General features: G+C 38.6%; 1 protein-coding gene across 1 annotated transcript in view; it reads right to left on the bottom strand.

Annotated features, from left to right (window-relative positions):
- The window catches only part of LOC126361248 (protein sneaky), a 260,828-nt gene that overhangs the window by 100,805 nt on the left and 142,206 nt on the right, over nucleotides 1–17,817 (bottom strand). The window contains exon 8 of the mRNA XM_050007779.1: nucleotides 17,187–17,313. Coding sequence (XP_049863736.1) covers nucleotides 17,187–17,313 — 127 coding nt within the window. The remainder of the gene's footprint in view (nucleotides 1–17,186; nucleotides 17,314–17,817) is intronic.

Here is a 17,817-nt window from a genome sequence, read left to right as displayed (position 1 = left end):
TATAATTGTGTAGTATTGGGGAGTTGTGAACAGTGAAAGTAAATAACTGCGAAACATGATTGTGCAACTGTCAGCTGCATCATTTTCAGTAATCAGTGTAGACCTTCCACTCCCCATTTTTCAACCAGTATAACCATATAGTACGTCGACACCAAGGAGAATCAACAAAGAAATAAAGCAAGCAAACGTCACATGTTGTGTGGAGATTCATTCGGAAACAGTCTGTATTTGAGATATTGTAGCAGCATTCAACCTGTTTCTTTACACACTGAAGCAGAGGTGTTGTTAACCCTTGTTTTCTACCCATAATTTTATGACACTGTGTGCAGGTGTGTAAGAAAAATATATAATTTCACTTTTGAGAGGGGGGGGGGGGGGGGCTTAAGTCTGGAACCTCCTGCCCTGCTCCCCCCTCCCTCCCTTCTTAAATATGCCAGTGAGACAAGGAATTTCTCAGCACTGCTGATAGAATTTCCATGCGTGGACAGACTGTATGTGAGAGACTTTTTAGGGTGGAAGGGATGGCAGCTATCAAGATTTAGGTACCTTTGGTGGTTAATGGGCTTTATATGGACAGAGGTATGACAGTAGCCATGGGAAAGTGGTGGTCAGTGTCCAGGAAGAAGGCACACTGGGTTGAAGAGAGCCAAGTCAAGCAGATACAAGATAAAGTGCTCAGACTGTGGAGGAATGAGCATAGAGTGTCTTGTCTTGGCCATGGGAGCAGATGATGGAGGTACAGTTGAGGAAGCCGAACCAGGCAAGGGGTTTGGGATTTTGGGTGGCTATGAATGTTTCCTCTACATGGCTCACAAACAGGTTTAATAGAAGATTAATATGTTTGTCAATAATTAAACGTTTTCAGAAAATAAAACCTGACTCCTTTTAATACACCCCACACTACAATGTTCCTCCATCCAATGTTTTTCGACACTTTGTCATTTGGCACTTTTTTGCCATCAGTCTTCTCACTGGTCTGATGTGGCCAGCCATGAACATCACCTCTCCTACACTAACCTCCTCATCTCAAGAGCCACTTGCACCCGATATCCTCAATGATTTGTTGCAGGCAGTCCAATCTTTGTCTTTCTATAAAGCATTTACCCTCTACAGCTCTATCTACTACAACAGATGTTGTAATGCATGTGCTATTGCTCTGACTCTTCTTGTTGTCAGTGTTTTCCATATGTTGCTTTCTTAGCTGATTCTGCAGAGAACCTCTTCATTCCCTACCTTAACAGTCCACCTAATTTTCAACATTCTTCTGTAGCAACATATCTCAGATTCTTCAATTTTTTTCTGTTCCAGTTTCTCCACTGTCCATGATTCACTACCACACAACTCTGCACTTCAAAAGGACATTCTGTGACTTCTCTCAACCAGGAATGCCTCATTTGCATCTGCTTACCTGCTTTTCATGTCCTCCATGCTTTGTCCATAATGGGTTATTTTGCTTCCAATGTGCCAGAGTTCCTTAACGTTGTGTTCTTTGTGAGCACCAATTCTGATGGTAAACTTCTTGCTATTTTTGTTTCTGCTACTTGTTATTATTTTTGTGTTTCTTCAGTTTACTCTCAATTCATATTCTGTACTCACTATGACGTTCAGCTATTCAGCAGATCCTGTAATTCTTCTTCACTTTCACTGATGATAGTAATGTCATCAGTGAATCTTATCATTGATATCATATCAACGTGAATTTAAATCCCATTCTTGAACCTTTCTTTGATTTCTGACATTGTTTCTCTGATGTAAAGATTGAACAGACTTCGTCCCTGTCTTACACCCTTTTTCTACATCTACTTCTATAATCTGTAAACCACTGTGAAATATATGACAAAGGGTACATCCCACTGTACCAGTTGTTAGGGCTTTTTCCCATTCCATTCACTACAGGGAGCAGGAAGAATGATTTTTAAATGCCTCTGTGCATGCCGTAATTAATCTAATTTTGTCGTTACAATCACTATGGGAGTGATATCTAGGGGCTCGTAATATATTCCTAGAGTCATCGTTTAAAGCTTAGTCTTGAAACTTTATTAGTAGCCTTTCTTGGAATAGTTTCTGTCTATCTTCAATTATCTCTGGGACATTCTCCTGGAGATCAAATAAGTCTGTGACCATTCATTGCTGCCCTTCTCTGTATATGGTCAATATCCCCTGCTAGTCCTATTTGGTACATGTCCCACACACTTGCGTAGTATTCTAGGATGTGTTGCAGGAGTGATTTGTTAGCAATCTCCTTTGTAGACAGATTGCATTTCCCTAGTATTCTAACTGCCATACCAAAGTACACTACCTGCTTTACTCATGACTGAGCTTATGTGATCATTCCATTTCATGTTCCTACTAAGTGTTAGACAAGGAATGTGTATGAGTTTACAGATTCCAACTGTGACTCACTCATACTATATTCATGGGATACTATTTTTCATTTTGTGAAGTGCACAATTTTACATTTATGGACATTTAAAGCAAGTTGCCAATCTTTGCATGTTTCTGAATTTTGAAGTACACAATTTCATATTTCTGAATATTTGTAGCAAGTTACTAATCTTTGCACCACTTTGAAATCTTATGAAGGCCTGACTGAATATTCATACAGCTTCATTGTAGATAATTGCATCATCCATGAAAAGTCTGAGGACATTATTAATGTTGTCTGCAAGATCATTAATACATAATGTGAACAGCAAGGAACCGAACACACTTCTATATCTGTCAATGACTGCTCGTCCAAGATAACACACTGTGTCTTCCCTATGAAGAAATCTTCAGTCCAGTCACAGATTTTGTCTGATACATCTTACAATCGTTCTTTTGATTATAAGTGTAGTTGTAATACTGAGAGAAATGCTCTTTTGAAATTGAGAAGTACTCCATCTTCCTGAGTGACTTGATCCCCAGCTTTCAAGATGGCATGTGAGGAAAGTGTTAGTTGGATTTCACATGATCTACATTTTCAAAATCCAACGTAGCTGGCATAGAGGAAGTCATTCAGTTTGAGACACATCATTATGTTCGATTTCCAAATACAGTCTAAGATTCTATAACAGGTGGATGTCAAGGATATTAGACAGCAGTTTTGTAGATCATTTCTGTTACCCATTTTGAAGACAGATGTGACTTCTGCTTCCGTCCAGCTACTAGGCAAGGATTTTTTCAAGGTTCTATGACAGATTATAATTAACAGAGGGGCTGACTCAGCTGCAAACTGGGTGTAGGATCTGACAGGTATTTCATTGGTCCCCGGACGATTTCAGCCATTTCCCAATGCCACTGACACTAACGTCTACCTCACCAATGTTTTCAATGGTTCAGGAACTAAATTGGGGCAAACTCCTGAGTTTTCCTTTGTAAAGGAGCATTTGAAAACAGAGTTAACTATTTCTCCTTTTGCTTTGCTACTCTCAGTTTCAATTCCTGCTTTGTCAATTAATGACTGTACGCTATCACTTGTGTCGCTAACAGTCTTTACACATGACAAAAACTTCTTTGCATTCTGTGAAAGATCATTTGATAATATTCTGCTATGGTAATCACTGAGGGCTTCACATTGCCAAATGAGTTTCATTCATATCTCGCCAGCTTCAACCCTATGCTTTTTTTTATACCTATTATGCAGCAGTTCATGTTGCTTTAGAAGTTTCTTTACATTGACTGTACCATGGAGGACCTCTCCCACCATGAACTGTTCTACTGGGTACAAATGTCCATGGTCAACTATTCTTTCTCCTACATGCTCCTGTCCTGAGCTAAAAGTTTCAAGTTATTCATTAAGATATGGCACTACTGCTCCTATGTCTAGTTTGTTGGACCTATAAATATTTATGTTAATTTTAGTTGCTTTTTGTACTTTGGTATTCACTGTTGGTAAAATCGTTTCATGATCAATGATACAAGTTTTGATGTGGACCTCAAAGAGGTCAACTCTGTTTGTTGCCATTAGATCTAATATACTCCCATCAAGAGTGGGGTTTTGGACCTTCTGTTATTAGTAGTTTTCAGAGAAGGCATTTAGTAATGTTTCACACAATGTCTTGTCATGCCCACCCCTAACATAACTATAATCATCCCAGTTTGATTGTTGAATGATTAAACGATCCTCCAGTATGATTAGGGAACTTTCGTATAAGTGAACTGGAGTTCTTTCTAAAGTTTTCAGTTACTGCAGGAGGTGTGTCTGGTGGTTGACAGAAGGATCCTACTACAATTTTATGCCCACCCTTGATACTGGGTCTTGCCCCAACAATCTCACATGCAGCTTCAATTTCTATCTCAATGTACCTGAGTTTCTTGTGTACTGTGACAACTGCACCATCTCCATTACTAATTTCCTTATCCTTTCAATATACACTTAAATTTCCCCTAAAGGTAATACTACTGTCAAGATCAGGTTTTAACCAGCTTGCTGTTTCTATTACTATGTGGCCTTCAGTGTTTTTTAGGAGCTCTTCAATCTCTTGCACTTCGTTGCACATGTTTCACCAAGTATGATATCAGACCCAAATGACACGAACCACTTTCTCTCCACTAATCACTGCAATGATCCAAGTATGACCTCAGAGCCCAGATGACAGGAATATGTTCCAATATGCACCAAGATCTTTGGTTGGTTCTACCCTGTTCCCTCAATGACTGCCAGAATAGCCTTTTCAATATGCTGAATGAGGTCTCCACCCATACACCCTGAGTACACCTGGTGATCCTTCCCATCCCTTGCTACCTTTGTCCTAAGAGTTACCATTATTTGATGTACAATTGAACTGCTGCTGATCAGCAGACCCCCAACCCCTTTGCTTTCACTGCCCCTTGACACAGGCCACAGCGGGCTTCCTTCTGAACAGATGGAGCAAGACTCACTGGCTCAGTTTTGGTTTCAGTGGAAGACAGCACCTGTTGATTAGTTGGATGGGTGCAACATCCTGAGTTCTCCCTGATTCCTGTCTCTCCTATATAGGATGCCTATACCCACCACTGACACACCTCTCATGGTCAAGGGGATGAGTAATGATGGGGCTAGTACTTGCGATACGGGAGAAAGTATCTACAGGAAAGGATGGCACTTGGAAGTACATTTGGTAAGCAACTCTTGATAGCCTTCTGAACATATCAATTTGCAGTAGTCAGGGTAATTTATAGTTGCTTGTGAATAGCAACCAACTCATCCCTTGCCTGAGAACAGCAAACACAGTGGATCTGTATTATGCCCAGGGTTGTAGTTTACACAACAGTACAGAAATAAGTTTATACCAAGCGTGTTGATTCTCTTTTAATTTATGAGTTAGATATGCTACAAATATTACCAGAAGCCTTTGGAACTTAAGTAATTTATAGCCAAAACCATTATATCTAGTGCAGCAACAGAAGAATAGCAAAAGTTTTACTGTTGTGTGACGAAGTTTGTCATCTGCCTACTTAAATTCATTTTTCCATTTTTGAACTTATTACCATTAACATGCATGAGTGAAGATAATCTGCATTTCATAAAAGAAAAAGATTGTCCCTTAGTTTTAAAGAATATATCACCAGATCTAATTTTGTGCTTAGTTTTATGTATTAATTGATCTTCTAATTTATTTTGACTATTACTAGTTAGTATCTTTTGTTATAGGGTGAAATCAGTAATTGTTTCATGACTTAAATTCTATTGTTGATGTATAAACAAATATAAATTCTGCACTAATTATAAATGTTTGGAAGATGAAATGCTAGTAATCTATTTGGCTTATGTTAGCAAAACCAGCCATTCTTTAATTCCAAATTAATTAACAGTTCAGTCCAAAGTATTGTTTGCACATTTATATTTGTTAATTTCATGATTTAAAGAAATAATACAGACTAACTTTTGTAGTAGAAGACACTGTTAAAAAACTGGAATTTTTTGACGTAGTCAGTTAATTTAATGAGTTAAGTTTTAATTGTAATTTCTGTACATTTACTTCAAACAATGTGTAGTTTCAGCACCTATTATTGTGATGATATAGAAGGGCCCAGTTTTTGGTCATGAGACAGTCCATGGATGAGTTTGAGACGAGTAACCTGTGCTGGTTAGAACAACAACAATGCTTCAAATTAACTGTGGAATAAGTGTTAAACAATAAGGTCATCTGTAAAAACAGTGACAGTGTCTGCTCCATATGTACCTGATTGTTCTTCAAAAATTGTGAACTTTGTGGTTAGGTTTTACTGCTCATAGATGTTCAACAGTAAAGTATTGTAACAGTATGTGGAGGTTCACCTGCAAAACCATTAATGATGCTTATGGAAAGTTTAAACAATAGTGCACTGTCCATACACATATAAATGTGTATCTGGGGGGGTTGTGAAAAATGAAATTAAAGTAGTGTGAAATGCAACTGTGCATCTGTCGGCTACATTATTTACTGTAGTCAGTGTCCAAATTACAATTTTTCAGCCAGTGTAGCAACAGATGCATCGACACTGAGAGTAACACATCGAGAGGTAAATAAAGCAGTTGGAACCACTACATGTGGTGCCCTTGTGGGTGAGGAATATTGTACGTAGCAACAATAAACAAGGACTTGTAGACTTTGACAAGTGAAATCAAGAGCGGTTTACATGTAGTGATGATACAGCCAATCAGCAATGAGGTTTCATAGTGAAGAAGGTGCAGCAGCCAACCAGCAAATGGGTTATATGGAAGCAGCCATTGAGTACAGGAGTAGTCAGTCAGCATGCAGGTGAACAGAGCTGATCAGAGATAAACAAGATGCCTCGCTGAGAGAATTACAATTTGCCACAGCCTTGCAGAAGATGGACCAAGAGGACAATCACAACAGCTGCAGCATAGCAGCAAAAGAAGAGTGAATGAGAATAAGGTAATTTCATAGCAAAAGCTGTTTTGTATTAAGTGATACATAATGAGTGACTTTAATGAACAAGACAGGGTGACTGAAGTCATCTACAGTGTATGTTGAGTCAAGTGGATTGGATGAAAACAGTACTGAATTGCATGAGATCATTTAGGGTAAGGAGGAGGTAACTAGTAGCGAAAGTCAGCAAGGGCAAAAGTCTGTGGCAGACGAAAATTTTGGAGCAATGTAAAGGCAAATTATGAGTTGTTCAAGTAATATGAGTGCGAAAGAAGACATGGAAACTAATATGAATAGGATGGAAAAGTTGTATGAATGAAGACATTAGTGGTATTAAAACAGGCATGACTAACCTAAAAGATGTACTCACGAAAGAAATTAAATAGGAAATTGAGGCAGTTACTTCTAGCCTCCCAGAATTAAATACAAAGGTTGAGACAGTAGGAAAAGATTGTGATGAAAAGATAAAGAAAGTAGAGCAGAATACTTATGAGAAATTAATATTAATAGGTAGTAAATGTATAGAAGAGAGAAAGGAACTTTGTAATAAGTATAGTAGAAGGGTGAAGGCTTCTGAAAAACAGTGTAAAGTTGAGGTCAAGGCAGCCAGGAAATTTTGTGCTGAAAACAGGCTTAAACCTGAGAACCAAATAGATCAAATTAAAAATTATTTTGAAACGGAGGTAAAAACCAAGTGTGCAGTATTGGAAGAGGAATAACTGGTAAAAGTAAATAAAACTGTTGATTCAAAATTGACTAAAATAGAGAAAAAGATGGAAGAGGTACTAAATAGGGTATGTAGTGTCCCAAACAGTCCCTCATTTGTCAGTTGAAAGAAATTTAATGATTTTGAACCATATGGGAAAGTGCATCCACTGGATTTCATTAGGGAATTTAATGATTTGCCTGAAACATGGAATGACAAAGAGAAAATGTCATTTGTGAAAGGTTTTTTGAAGAGGGATGCTTATGGATGGTCAGCTCAAGCAGCTGATAGTTGTACTTCATTGCAAAGCTTTGAGAAAGCATTTTTAGATGAATATTGGTCCAAAGAGAAGCAACAGAGAATTTTAAGTGAATTTTGGGTAGGAGAGAGATTTGACTATAGGAAGGGTATGCTGAAAGTTTCTGTCAGATTTGGATAAACAAACTGAAATATTTGGACAAAGGGCTAGATAGTGAATCAATAATTATGGGATTAGAAACTAAGTTGCCTCAGAAAGTTAGAGATTGCTTGTACCTGCTCCTAGGGGTAATATTAGTGATTTCTTGAATTATGTTGATAAAGTGGAAAGAGTGAAACCCTCAGTGGAAGATCATAGGCGGAATTTTGATGACAATAATCAATCAGGGAGAGAATTTCAGGTAAATAGAATGAACAGGACTAATTATAGTGGAAATTCAAGGAATTGTTGGGTGGAGGATAGCCAGAATGGGCACGGAAATGGTAGAAGAAATCCAAGTAAAAAAATGGAGGAGATGACTTTAATTCTGCACCAAACCATTTAAACTAGATAATACTTCAGTTTCGGCTTGCACTCGAGTAGGTAGTGATGAAGAGCCACTTGCATATAAATGTGCTGCAATTGCAGGCAAGGGTATGAAAATGATAGTAGTAAGACAACATACTTTCTAATTATAGTGAGATGTTGAATGATAGTGTGGGTAGCAATGTTTATCCCATAAAAGGTGAGGAGGAACTTACTATAATAAAATTAAGTGATGAAACAGAGTGTTAATGTTGCTCAGGATGTCCAAAGTGCCGAAATGGATGTTAAATTTTTAAGAGTTGTCAGGTGTTTAGCTTTGTGGTCTAATACTGGAAACAAGGATCAACTAATTAGCCAAATATTTGAGGACAGTGAAAGTGACAGTGGGTTCTGATTCTGACAGTAGCTATGATGATGATAGCAGTGACAAATCCAGTGGTGATGAGAATGAAGTATTTGAATTTATAATTGATAATGATGGCCAGGTTGTAAGTAAAGAGAGATTAAAGGAGGATAATATTAGGCCCAATGAAGAGTTAGAGTTTGAGAGGGGTAATGAGGAAGAAGACCATGCTATCTGTCATTTGACTGTGTCTGATAATCAGTTTGGTAAGCAGGATGATATTTATCCAGGGAAAGGGTTAAGGAGGATATGTTGTATGAAGAAGATCACATGGTAAGTAAAAAGAAAGTGTGTCAACCTGTAATAATAGCAAGTGTACAAGGTGTACATGTTAAGTGTTTACTGGACAGTAGTATTCATTTGAATGGCACACAGGGGGTATAGAAGTAATGCATGTTTCTGGGAAACAAATTATTGGTGCTACTGGTAAGCTATGAAAGAGTGTGAAACAAGAGATACTATTAACTGTATAACTGGCAGAACACTTGTTGAAATACAATTTGTTGGTGACACAAAATCTAAGCATTGATGTAATATTTGGGAATAATTTCTTGTGTAATAGCAGGTAGGGGGTTCATCATCCTGTGTTGGATTCATTATGTAGCAATACCCCAGCTGTCTGTCTAATTTTTCATGTTTCCTGAGGCAGTCAAACTCTTCTCCTATCCTACATGTACTTTTAAAAGTGAATCACAGACATTCTATCTTTAACTTTCACGTAATTTTGTACAGTAGAATACTTAAGTCTAGAACTATTTTAGAAAAGGTTTTTCTAGGGTTATCTGTGGTGTATATATAAATTATGTTGTGTTACTTATAAGTAATAGAATCATAAGAAGATGGAAGAAGATAAAGTGGTACCATGGTTAAAGAATTTCTGTCAAACAAGGAAGTAAGGTAAACAGAAATTGAAAGGTGTCAGCATATGTGCAGGATAATTAACATCTGAATTAATCATCTCATGGGTCTAACAACAGAGGCAATATTCAGTAAAACCCATCTTAAATATGAGGTCTTAATATTAATTGTGGTATGGTAGAAATGTTTGTGTTCAGTGCCATCAGTATATGAAGGTAACTACACTCCTGGAAATGGAAAAAAGAACACATTGACACCAGTGTGTCAGACCCACCATACTTGCTCCGGACACTGCGAGAGGGCTGTACAAGCAATGATCACACGCACAGCACAGCGGACACACCAGCAACCACGGTGTTGGCGGTCGAATGGCGCTAGCTGAGCAGCATTTGTGCACTGCCGCCGTCAGTGTCAGCCAGTTTGCCGTGGCATATGGAGCTCCATCGCAGTCTTTAACACTGGTAGCATGCCGCGACAGTGTGGACGTGAACCGTATGTGCAGTTGACGGACTTTGAGCGTGGGCATATAGTGGGCATGCGGGAGGCTGGGTGGACGTACCGCCGAATTGCTCAACACGTGGGGCGTGAGGTCTCCACAGTACATCGATGTTGTCGCCAGTGGTCGGCGGAAGGTGCACGTGCCCGTCGACCTGGGACCGGACCACAGCAACACACGGATGCATGCCAAGACCGTTGGATCCTACGCAGTGCCGTAGGGGATCGCACCACCACTTCCCAGCAAATTAGGGACACTGTTGCTCCTGGGGTATCGGCGAGGACCATTCGCAACCATCTCCATGAAGCTGGGCTACGGTCCCGCACACTGTTAGGCCGTCTTCCGCTCATGCCCCAACATCGTGCAGCCCGCCTCCAGTGGTGTCGCGACAGGCGTGAATGGAGGGACGAATGGAGACGTGTCGTCTTCAGCGATGAGAGTCGCTTCTGCCTTGGTGCCAATGATGGTCGTATGCGTGTTTGGTGCCGTGCAGGTGAGCGCCACAATCAGGACTGCATACGACCGAGGCACACAGGGCCAACACCCGGCATCATGGTGTGGGGAGCGATCTCCTACACTGGCCGTACACCTCTGGTGATCGTCGAGGGGACACTGAATAGTGCACGGTACATCCAAACCGTCATCGAACCCATTGTTCTACCATTCCTAGACCGGCAAGGGAACTTGCTGTTCCAACAGGACAATGCACGTCCGCATGTATCCCGTGCCACCCAACGTGCTCTAGAAGGTGTAAGTCAACTACCCTGGCCAGCAAGATCTCCGGATCTGTCCTCCATTGAGCATGTTTGGGACTGGATGAAGCGTCGTCTCACGCCGTCTGCACATCCAGCACGAACGCTGCCTATCTATCTATCTATGTATCTATCTATCTATCTATCTGCCTACTTAAATTCATTTGTTTCATTTTTGAACTAATTACCATTAACACATGTGAGTGAAGATAATCTGCACTTTCATAATAGAGAAAGACTGCCCCTTAGTTTTAAAGAATATGAGACCAGATCTAATTTTGTGCTTAGTTTTATGTATGTAATGGATTTTCCAATTTATTTTGACTGTTACTATTTAGTATCTATTGTTGATGTATAAACAAATATAAATTCTGCTTGAACTATAAATGTTTGGAAGAGGAAATGCTAGTAATCTTAAAGTATATATTTGGTGGTATTCAGAAACATGTTACGATAACCGCCCTTCATTAATTCCAAAGTAATTAACAATTTTGTCCAAAGTATTGTTTGCATACTTATATTTCTTAATTTCCTGATTTAAACAAATAATTTGGCCTAACTCTTGCAGTAGAGTAGGAGAAACTGTTAAAAAGACGGAATTTTTTGGTGTAGTCAGTGATTTTAATGAGTTAAGTTTTAATTGTAATTTCTGTAAATTTAACATTGAACAATGTGTAGTTTCAGCACCTATTATTGTGGTGATATATAAGGGTCAGGTTTTTGGTCACGAGACAGTCAGTCCATGGATGAGTTTGAGATGAGTAACCCTTGCTGGTTAGAACAACAATAATGCTTCAAATTAACTGTGGAATAAGTGTTAAGCATTTAGGCCATGTGTAAAATCAGTGACAGTGTCTGCTACATATGTACCCGATTGTTCTTCAAAAACTATGAAGTTTGTGGTTAGGTATTACTGCCCGTAGATGTTCAACAGCAAAGTATTGTAACAGTATGTGGAGGTTTGCTTGCAAACTATTAATGACGCTTATGGAAAGGTTAAACAATAGTGCACTGGCCATACATATATAAATATGTATATGGAAGGTTGTGGAAAAGTGAAATTGAAGTATGCTGAAACACAACTGTGCATCTGTCAGCTACATTATTTACCATAGTCAGTATCGGAATTGCAAACCCCATTTTTCAGCCAGTATAGCAATGCAGTATGTCGACACCTAGAGCAACAAATGAAGAGAAAAATAGAGCAGGTGGAACCACTACAGTTTCTCTGAAATGTTTCTCAGGTTACACTAACTAGGAAAATTTAACAGTGGCTATAATACACGATAAATGCAGACAATACAGGGGAACCTGTGGAGGTATGACCCACATTTTAAAATAGATGTTGGAAGTCTATTTGTTTTTAGTTAATTTTTATCCAGGGCTGAAAATGTGACAGGAAACTTTATGTTAGAGGCAAGATGATGTGTCCCCCCAGTTACAAGTGAGCTAGGTAATTTTCTAGCATGTCTTACAATGACTATACTTGTGTCATTAATCTTAGGAAAATGAAAATAATTTGATTTGGGTGTTACTTCTCTCAAAAACTTGACTTTATTTCTTCACTGTTTGTAAATTATAGTGTTTTCCCAGTATAAAAGTGTCCCTCACTCTTCCTCATCCAAAATTTCACCAGAACATAGCCCCAAGTTTGATGGATTCTTGTTGTGACAGATCAGTGAAGTCTGGAAACTCTTAGAAAACCTCATCTTCAGATGTTAGGAGAGATTGTTTCTTGTTTTTGCAACTGTTTTCTTATTTCTTTTACTTAGCCCTTTTGCATGCTCCTCTTCAATAGCTCTTTGGGTGTGTCAGTCAGAATTCTACTGACACATCTTTTACTACCACCTTTAGTACTCTTTCTTGGAAGTGCTTTAGGATATGACCTGACTGCCTCTGGAGATATGTGGAGTACTTTCCTCAGTAGTATAAGTAGAGATTTCTGCAGCACTCCATCTACATTTACCTGGAGTTCAACAAAAGCTTTAGATGCAGAATCTACTACATGGTCCTCCAAAGATGTTAACACAACTGCATTATTCTCCACAGAAATGGATGCTACTGCATGGTTCTCTGTAGAAGTGGATGCTATTGGGTGATCGTGTATAGAAGCACCATCTGTTGGGATGACCCTCTACAGAAGTTTCTGCCACTGTCACCTCTTCTATTGAAGGGGAGTCTGCATCCTGCATCCATGTATAGTTTGTCTGTAACATATGGCCCTAAAAACCATTCTCTCTAAAAATGTTGGTGTTAAATTGCCAAATACCAGTGCAGAATAATCTTTGTGGATATTGACTGCAGTAAGTGTGTGAGGAAATGCTACTTCAACTAAGCTGGGAACTGAATGTCTAAAAATTACCTCCACAGGATATGTGCGCATTTAGCCATGAGATGCTTTATTCTAAAAAGTCCTAAAAGAGCCAAATACAGCCCTGTCTAGCAGCTGCAGTCTATGGCTGTTAAGTGGCAGCAAGGCCAGTAGTGTTATTCCATTACTTTGGTGAACATTACACCTATTGGAGTGATGTGTGACTCATGAGGGTCAAGTATAATTAATGTTGGTTGAACAAGGGGTGTTTTGGAGAATTTGATGAAATGAATCAAAAATTTCTCAAACTTCTCATCAATCATCCACCCTCTGTCACAACAGCAGAACTCTGATCCTGGAGGAGCATCAACCTTCATTAAATCACTCACTTATTCCAGGGAACACAAATAAGGGTGGCAAGGCAGTACCAACAGCACTAGTAGTCCAACACAGTGTCACTAATGTTCCCCTTTCCTGGCAGGTTAAAACCGCATGCTGGACCAAGATTTGAACTCAGGACTTTTGCCTTTAGCGGGCAAGTGCTTTACCGACTGAGCTACCCGAGCATGATTCATGACTCGCCCTCACACCTTTAATTCTGCCATTACCTCGTCTCCTACCATCCAAACTTCACAGACGATCTCCTGTAAACCTTGCAGAACTGGCACTCCGGGCGGAAAGGATATTGCAGAGACAACACTTAGCCACAGTCTGGGGCATCTTTCCAGAATGAGATTTTCACTCTGCAGCACAGTGTGCACTGATATGAAATTTTGCTGGCTGATCAAAACCATGTGTCAGACTGAGACTCAAACTCAGGCCCTTTAACTTTGCTCTAGAAACTCAGTTACCCAAACATGAATCATGACCCTTCCTCACAACTTTACTTCCACTTGCACTTCATCTCCTACCTTTCAAACTTCACAGAAGCTCTTTTGCAAAACTTGCAGAACTAATACGCCTGGAAGAAAGGATATTGTGGAGATGAGGTACTGGCAGAATTAAAGCTGTGAGGGTGGGCCGTGAGTCATGCTTGTGTAACTCAGTCAGTAGAGCACTTGCCTGCAAAAGGCAAAGGTCCTTAGTTCAAGTCTTGCTCTGGCACATAATTTTAACCTGGCAGGCTAGTTTCATATCAGCGCACATTCTGCTGCAAAGTAAAAATTTCATCTGGAAACTTCCCCCAGGCTGTGGCTAAGCCTTGTATACAATATATACTTTCTTCCAGGAGTGCTACTTCTGCAAAGTTTGCAGGAGAGCCCTCTGTGAAGTTTGTAAGGTAGGAGATGATGTACTGGCAGAATTAAAGCCTTGAGGGCAGGTTGTGAGTCATGCTTGAGTAACTCAGCTGGTAGAGCACTTGTCCGCAAAGTCAAAGAACCTGAGTTCAAGTCTCAGTCTGGCATACAGTTTTAAACTGCCAGGAAAGTTTCATATCAGCACACACTCTGCTGCAGAACAAAAATTTCAATTTGGTACATTTTTCTACTGATGTGATCTTTGAAACTTGTTTCTCTCCCTACTCGCAATTGTCTTCCCTGGTTGGTGAAATGTGATCACTCTGGTCTCATATACATTACAAAAGCTTTCAGGACCAAAGGCATATTTGTCAAAAACTTTGCTCAAATTATCAAAGAAATCCTGAGCTGTTATGTTAAAAATGGTTGCCCTTCCTAAGCTTGTAGTTTGTGGAGTTCACAGAGATAATTTCTTTGTCTGTAGCATGAAACCACAGAACGAATTATAATCTGCTGCTTCATTATCTTTCCAGTTGTTTGGAAGGCTGAAATTGTGATTGTATTGGCGAGGGGCAGCAGGATATTCATAAACAAATTTTTTATCTTGAACTGGCGCTAAACGATAATTTAATTTACTGGTCTAAATTAAATAATTCGTCAGACCAGATTCATTGTCCATTAAAAAAAAAAAAAAAAAAAAAAAAAAAAAAAAAAAAAAAAAAAAAAAAAAAAAACACCCTATTCAACTAGATACATGTTTTGCTTTAAAGGTAGCTTCCTTGCCACATCTTACTTTCCAAACATATCTTTTCAATGTTTTGTTTTGTCCAAATTAAAATTTTCTGCAGCCTTTCTGATACTTTCCCCTTTTTAAATAATCTGAATAAGTGTTTCTTTCATTCTCTCACAGGACACCTTCTGCCTCATATTTTTACCAGGTTTCCCTACAAAGGCTTTCCTGAAGAAATGAAACAGTATATCATTGAAACTACAGTAAGGCAAAACTAATTGTCAGGTCAAACATCTCTTAAAATTCTGGGTCAGACCTCCCAGACACAACCTCTTAATAAAACTGCCGATAAACAATAAAATATTTTGAAATATTTAGGAAATTATTATATAAAATTAAAGAGAAATAACCAATAAATAAATTGCATTTAATCTGATCCTGATTAATATTAGTTTGACTTACCTACAGACTTCCAAGAGAAATGAGCAATACTGAGATTGGTAAAAAAAAAAGAAGAAGAAGAAGAGCCATTAGCTTTGATATTTCACACAAAAGTAATCTCAATATTTATCACAAGATAGCACCATATTTCTCTGTTCCAAAGGTTAGTCAAACCTCCCACATGGTCAAATCTCTCTATCTACCCCTACATTCCTATTAAAAGAGGGAACTAAAGTAACACAATGTATTTCTCATGTTATCCAAGGTTCCTTCACAGCAATCTTCATTGTATCTGTATATGCCTGTCCAACATCTGTGATTGCCCTTTTTGGAGATGACCACTTTGTTCAACAAAACTGATTACTGTTGTACTCCTTCTCAAAGTATCCACATCCTTAGCAAACTTTAAATACATCTCATAATTCTTCACTATTTCAGTGTTCCACTTCCTTCCACATTGATTCTTCTGGACAATTCTCTTATACTTTAGTCCATTCTACATCATTACTGAATTGTGATCTGAGTCTAAAAAACTGAAGGCAACTTACAATCCAATATCTTATTTCAGAATTTCTGCCTGACCATGATGTAACCCACCTAGAATCTTCCCATGTCTCTGGGTCTTTTCTAAGTATACCTCCTTCTCTTGCCATTCTTGAACAGAGTATTCACTAGTGCAACCTGAAATTTATTGCGGAACTCACTTAGTATTTCTCCTCTCTCACTCATACTGCCAAGCCTACATTCTCCTGTAAATCTTTTTTCTATTCCTTCCCTTACAATCACATTCCAGTCCCCCATGATTATTAGATTTTCATTTCCCTTTATGTACTGAATTATCCATTCAACATCCGCACATACTTCTATCACATCTGATAAGAGCAATCCTATTGCTGAACTGTTCACAGGAGCTCACTCTCTGCCCTACTTTCCTATTCATAACGAATCGTGCATGTGATCATCTTTATATAGACGTTAATTTCTACAGAAAACTGCAGACAGTTTGAGCTGATTGTGTGTATTCTACTGTTGTTTGTAATTCTCATTATATATTATTTGAATCCTGTCACATATTACTGTGGGCTGTGAGCAAAAGGTAAAGACAGTCTTTGGTTTTAGCTGTTTGTGGATTACTCGCTTAATCTATACAAAAATGCTCTGGTTTCTGAAAGGAAGTTAATATCAACAAAGTTATGATCTGTGTCATGCATAATATTGCATTTGACCCTACTAACTTTGCTGCTTAATGGACATTAGAACATAAGCTATATAAGCACAAACCCAATACATATTTTAAAAATATAATTTTTGAATGAAACAACCACTTTAGTGTTACCAGTCAGTGTTTCCTTTATTTCCACAATGCATTTCAAAGATTTAAACCTCATTTATCAAGTGGATTTATTTGTATTAATATGATGTGTGTTTTGTATTATGACATTAGGGGTAACCTGTGGCACTACCTCCAGTGCTCACAGGCTCCCTTCTCTGCCATAATACATCACATATAAACTGTCACGCTTTGTAAAAAAATATGGTATCTAGAAAAATGTTTGCATTTAAAAATAGACTGGGAGGTTATGAGGAAAACTGAAAGAGAAGCAAAATGAAGAATGTACAGATTAATATACCTGTCTGTGTGTAGTGGATAAGTGCATGCCTGCTTATGAGAGACAGGATCTCATACATTAGCCTGTCCATCAGAACCAGCACACTCATGGCCAGCACTTCAAGCAGTAACATGAATGTCCGGCGTACCTGTAACAGCAGTTTTTCTGGTGCAAATGTTTTTCACTAAGCTGAATCAAACATGAGTATACAAAAATAACATACACAGCTCATCTCACAATGATCACTATACTGAAAACAACAGTAAATGTTTTATCCTTTTTTTTTCCAGCCACTTCCATCATTACAGAATCTTTCTGCCTCTTCTCAGACGAAAAAAAAAAAATTAAAATCAGCACTTAATAGGACACAATTGCCCTAACTAAACACCAGGAATTTCTCGAAGGAAGCAGTAGGTTAAAAATTCAGAAAAGGTTGGGCCAACACAGACTCACTGAAAATGTATATGGGTTGCAGTTTTGTAGAACATGGAAGGAATCAAAGTATACAAGGATTCTTAATATTAAACAGAAATGAAGACAGATTTCCATATAAAAAAATCTTTATAGATAAAGTTATACTTCTCCATTTGTCAGACCCTATGCTCCTTCTGCACCCATTTCCCTACTCTATGGCTCCTACCCATGTGACAGT

This window comes from Schistocerca gregaria, chromosome 1, assembly GCF_023897955.1.
Source record: "Schistocerca gregaria isolate iqSchGreg1 chromosome 1, iqSchGreg1.2, whole genome shotgun sequence".
In the NCBI taxonomy this organism is placed as follows: domain Eukaryota; kingdom Metazoa; phylum Arthropoda; class Insecta; order Orthoptera; family Acrididae; genus Schistocerca; species Schistocerca gregaria.
Note: the sequence above shows the minus strand (reverse complement) of the source record. Positions and strands in the feature narration are given on the sequence as shown.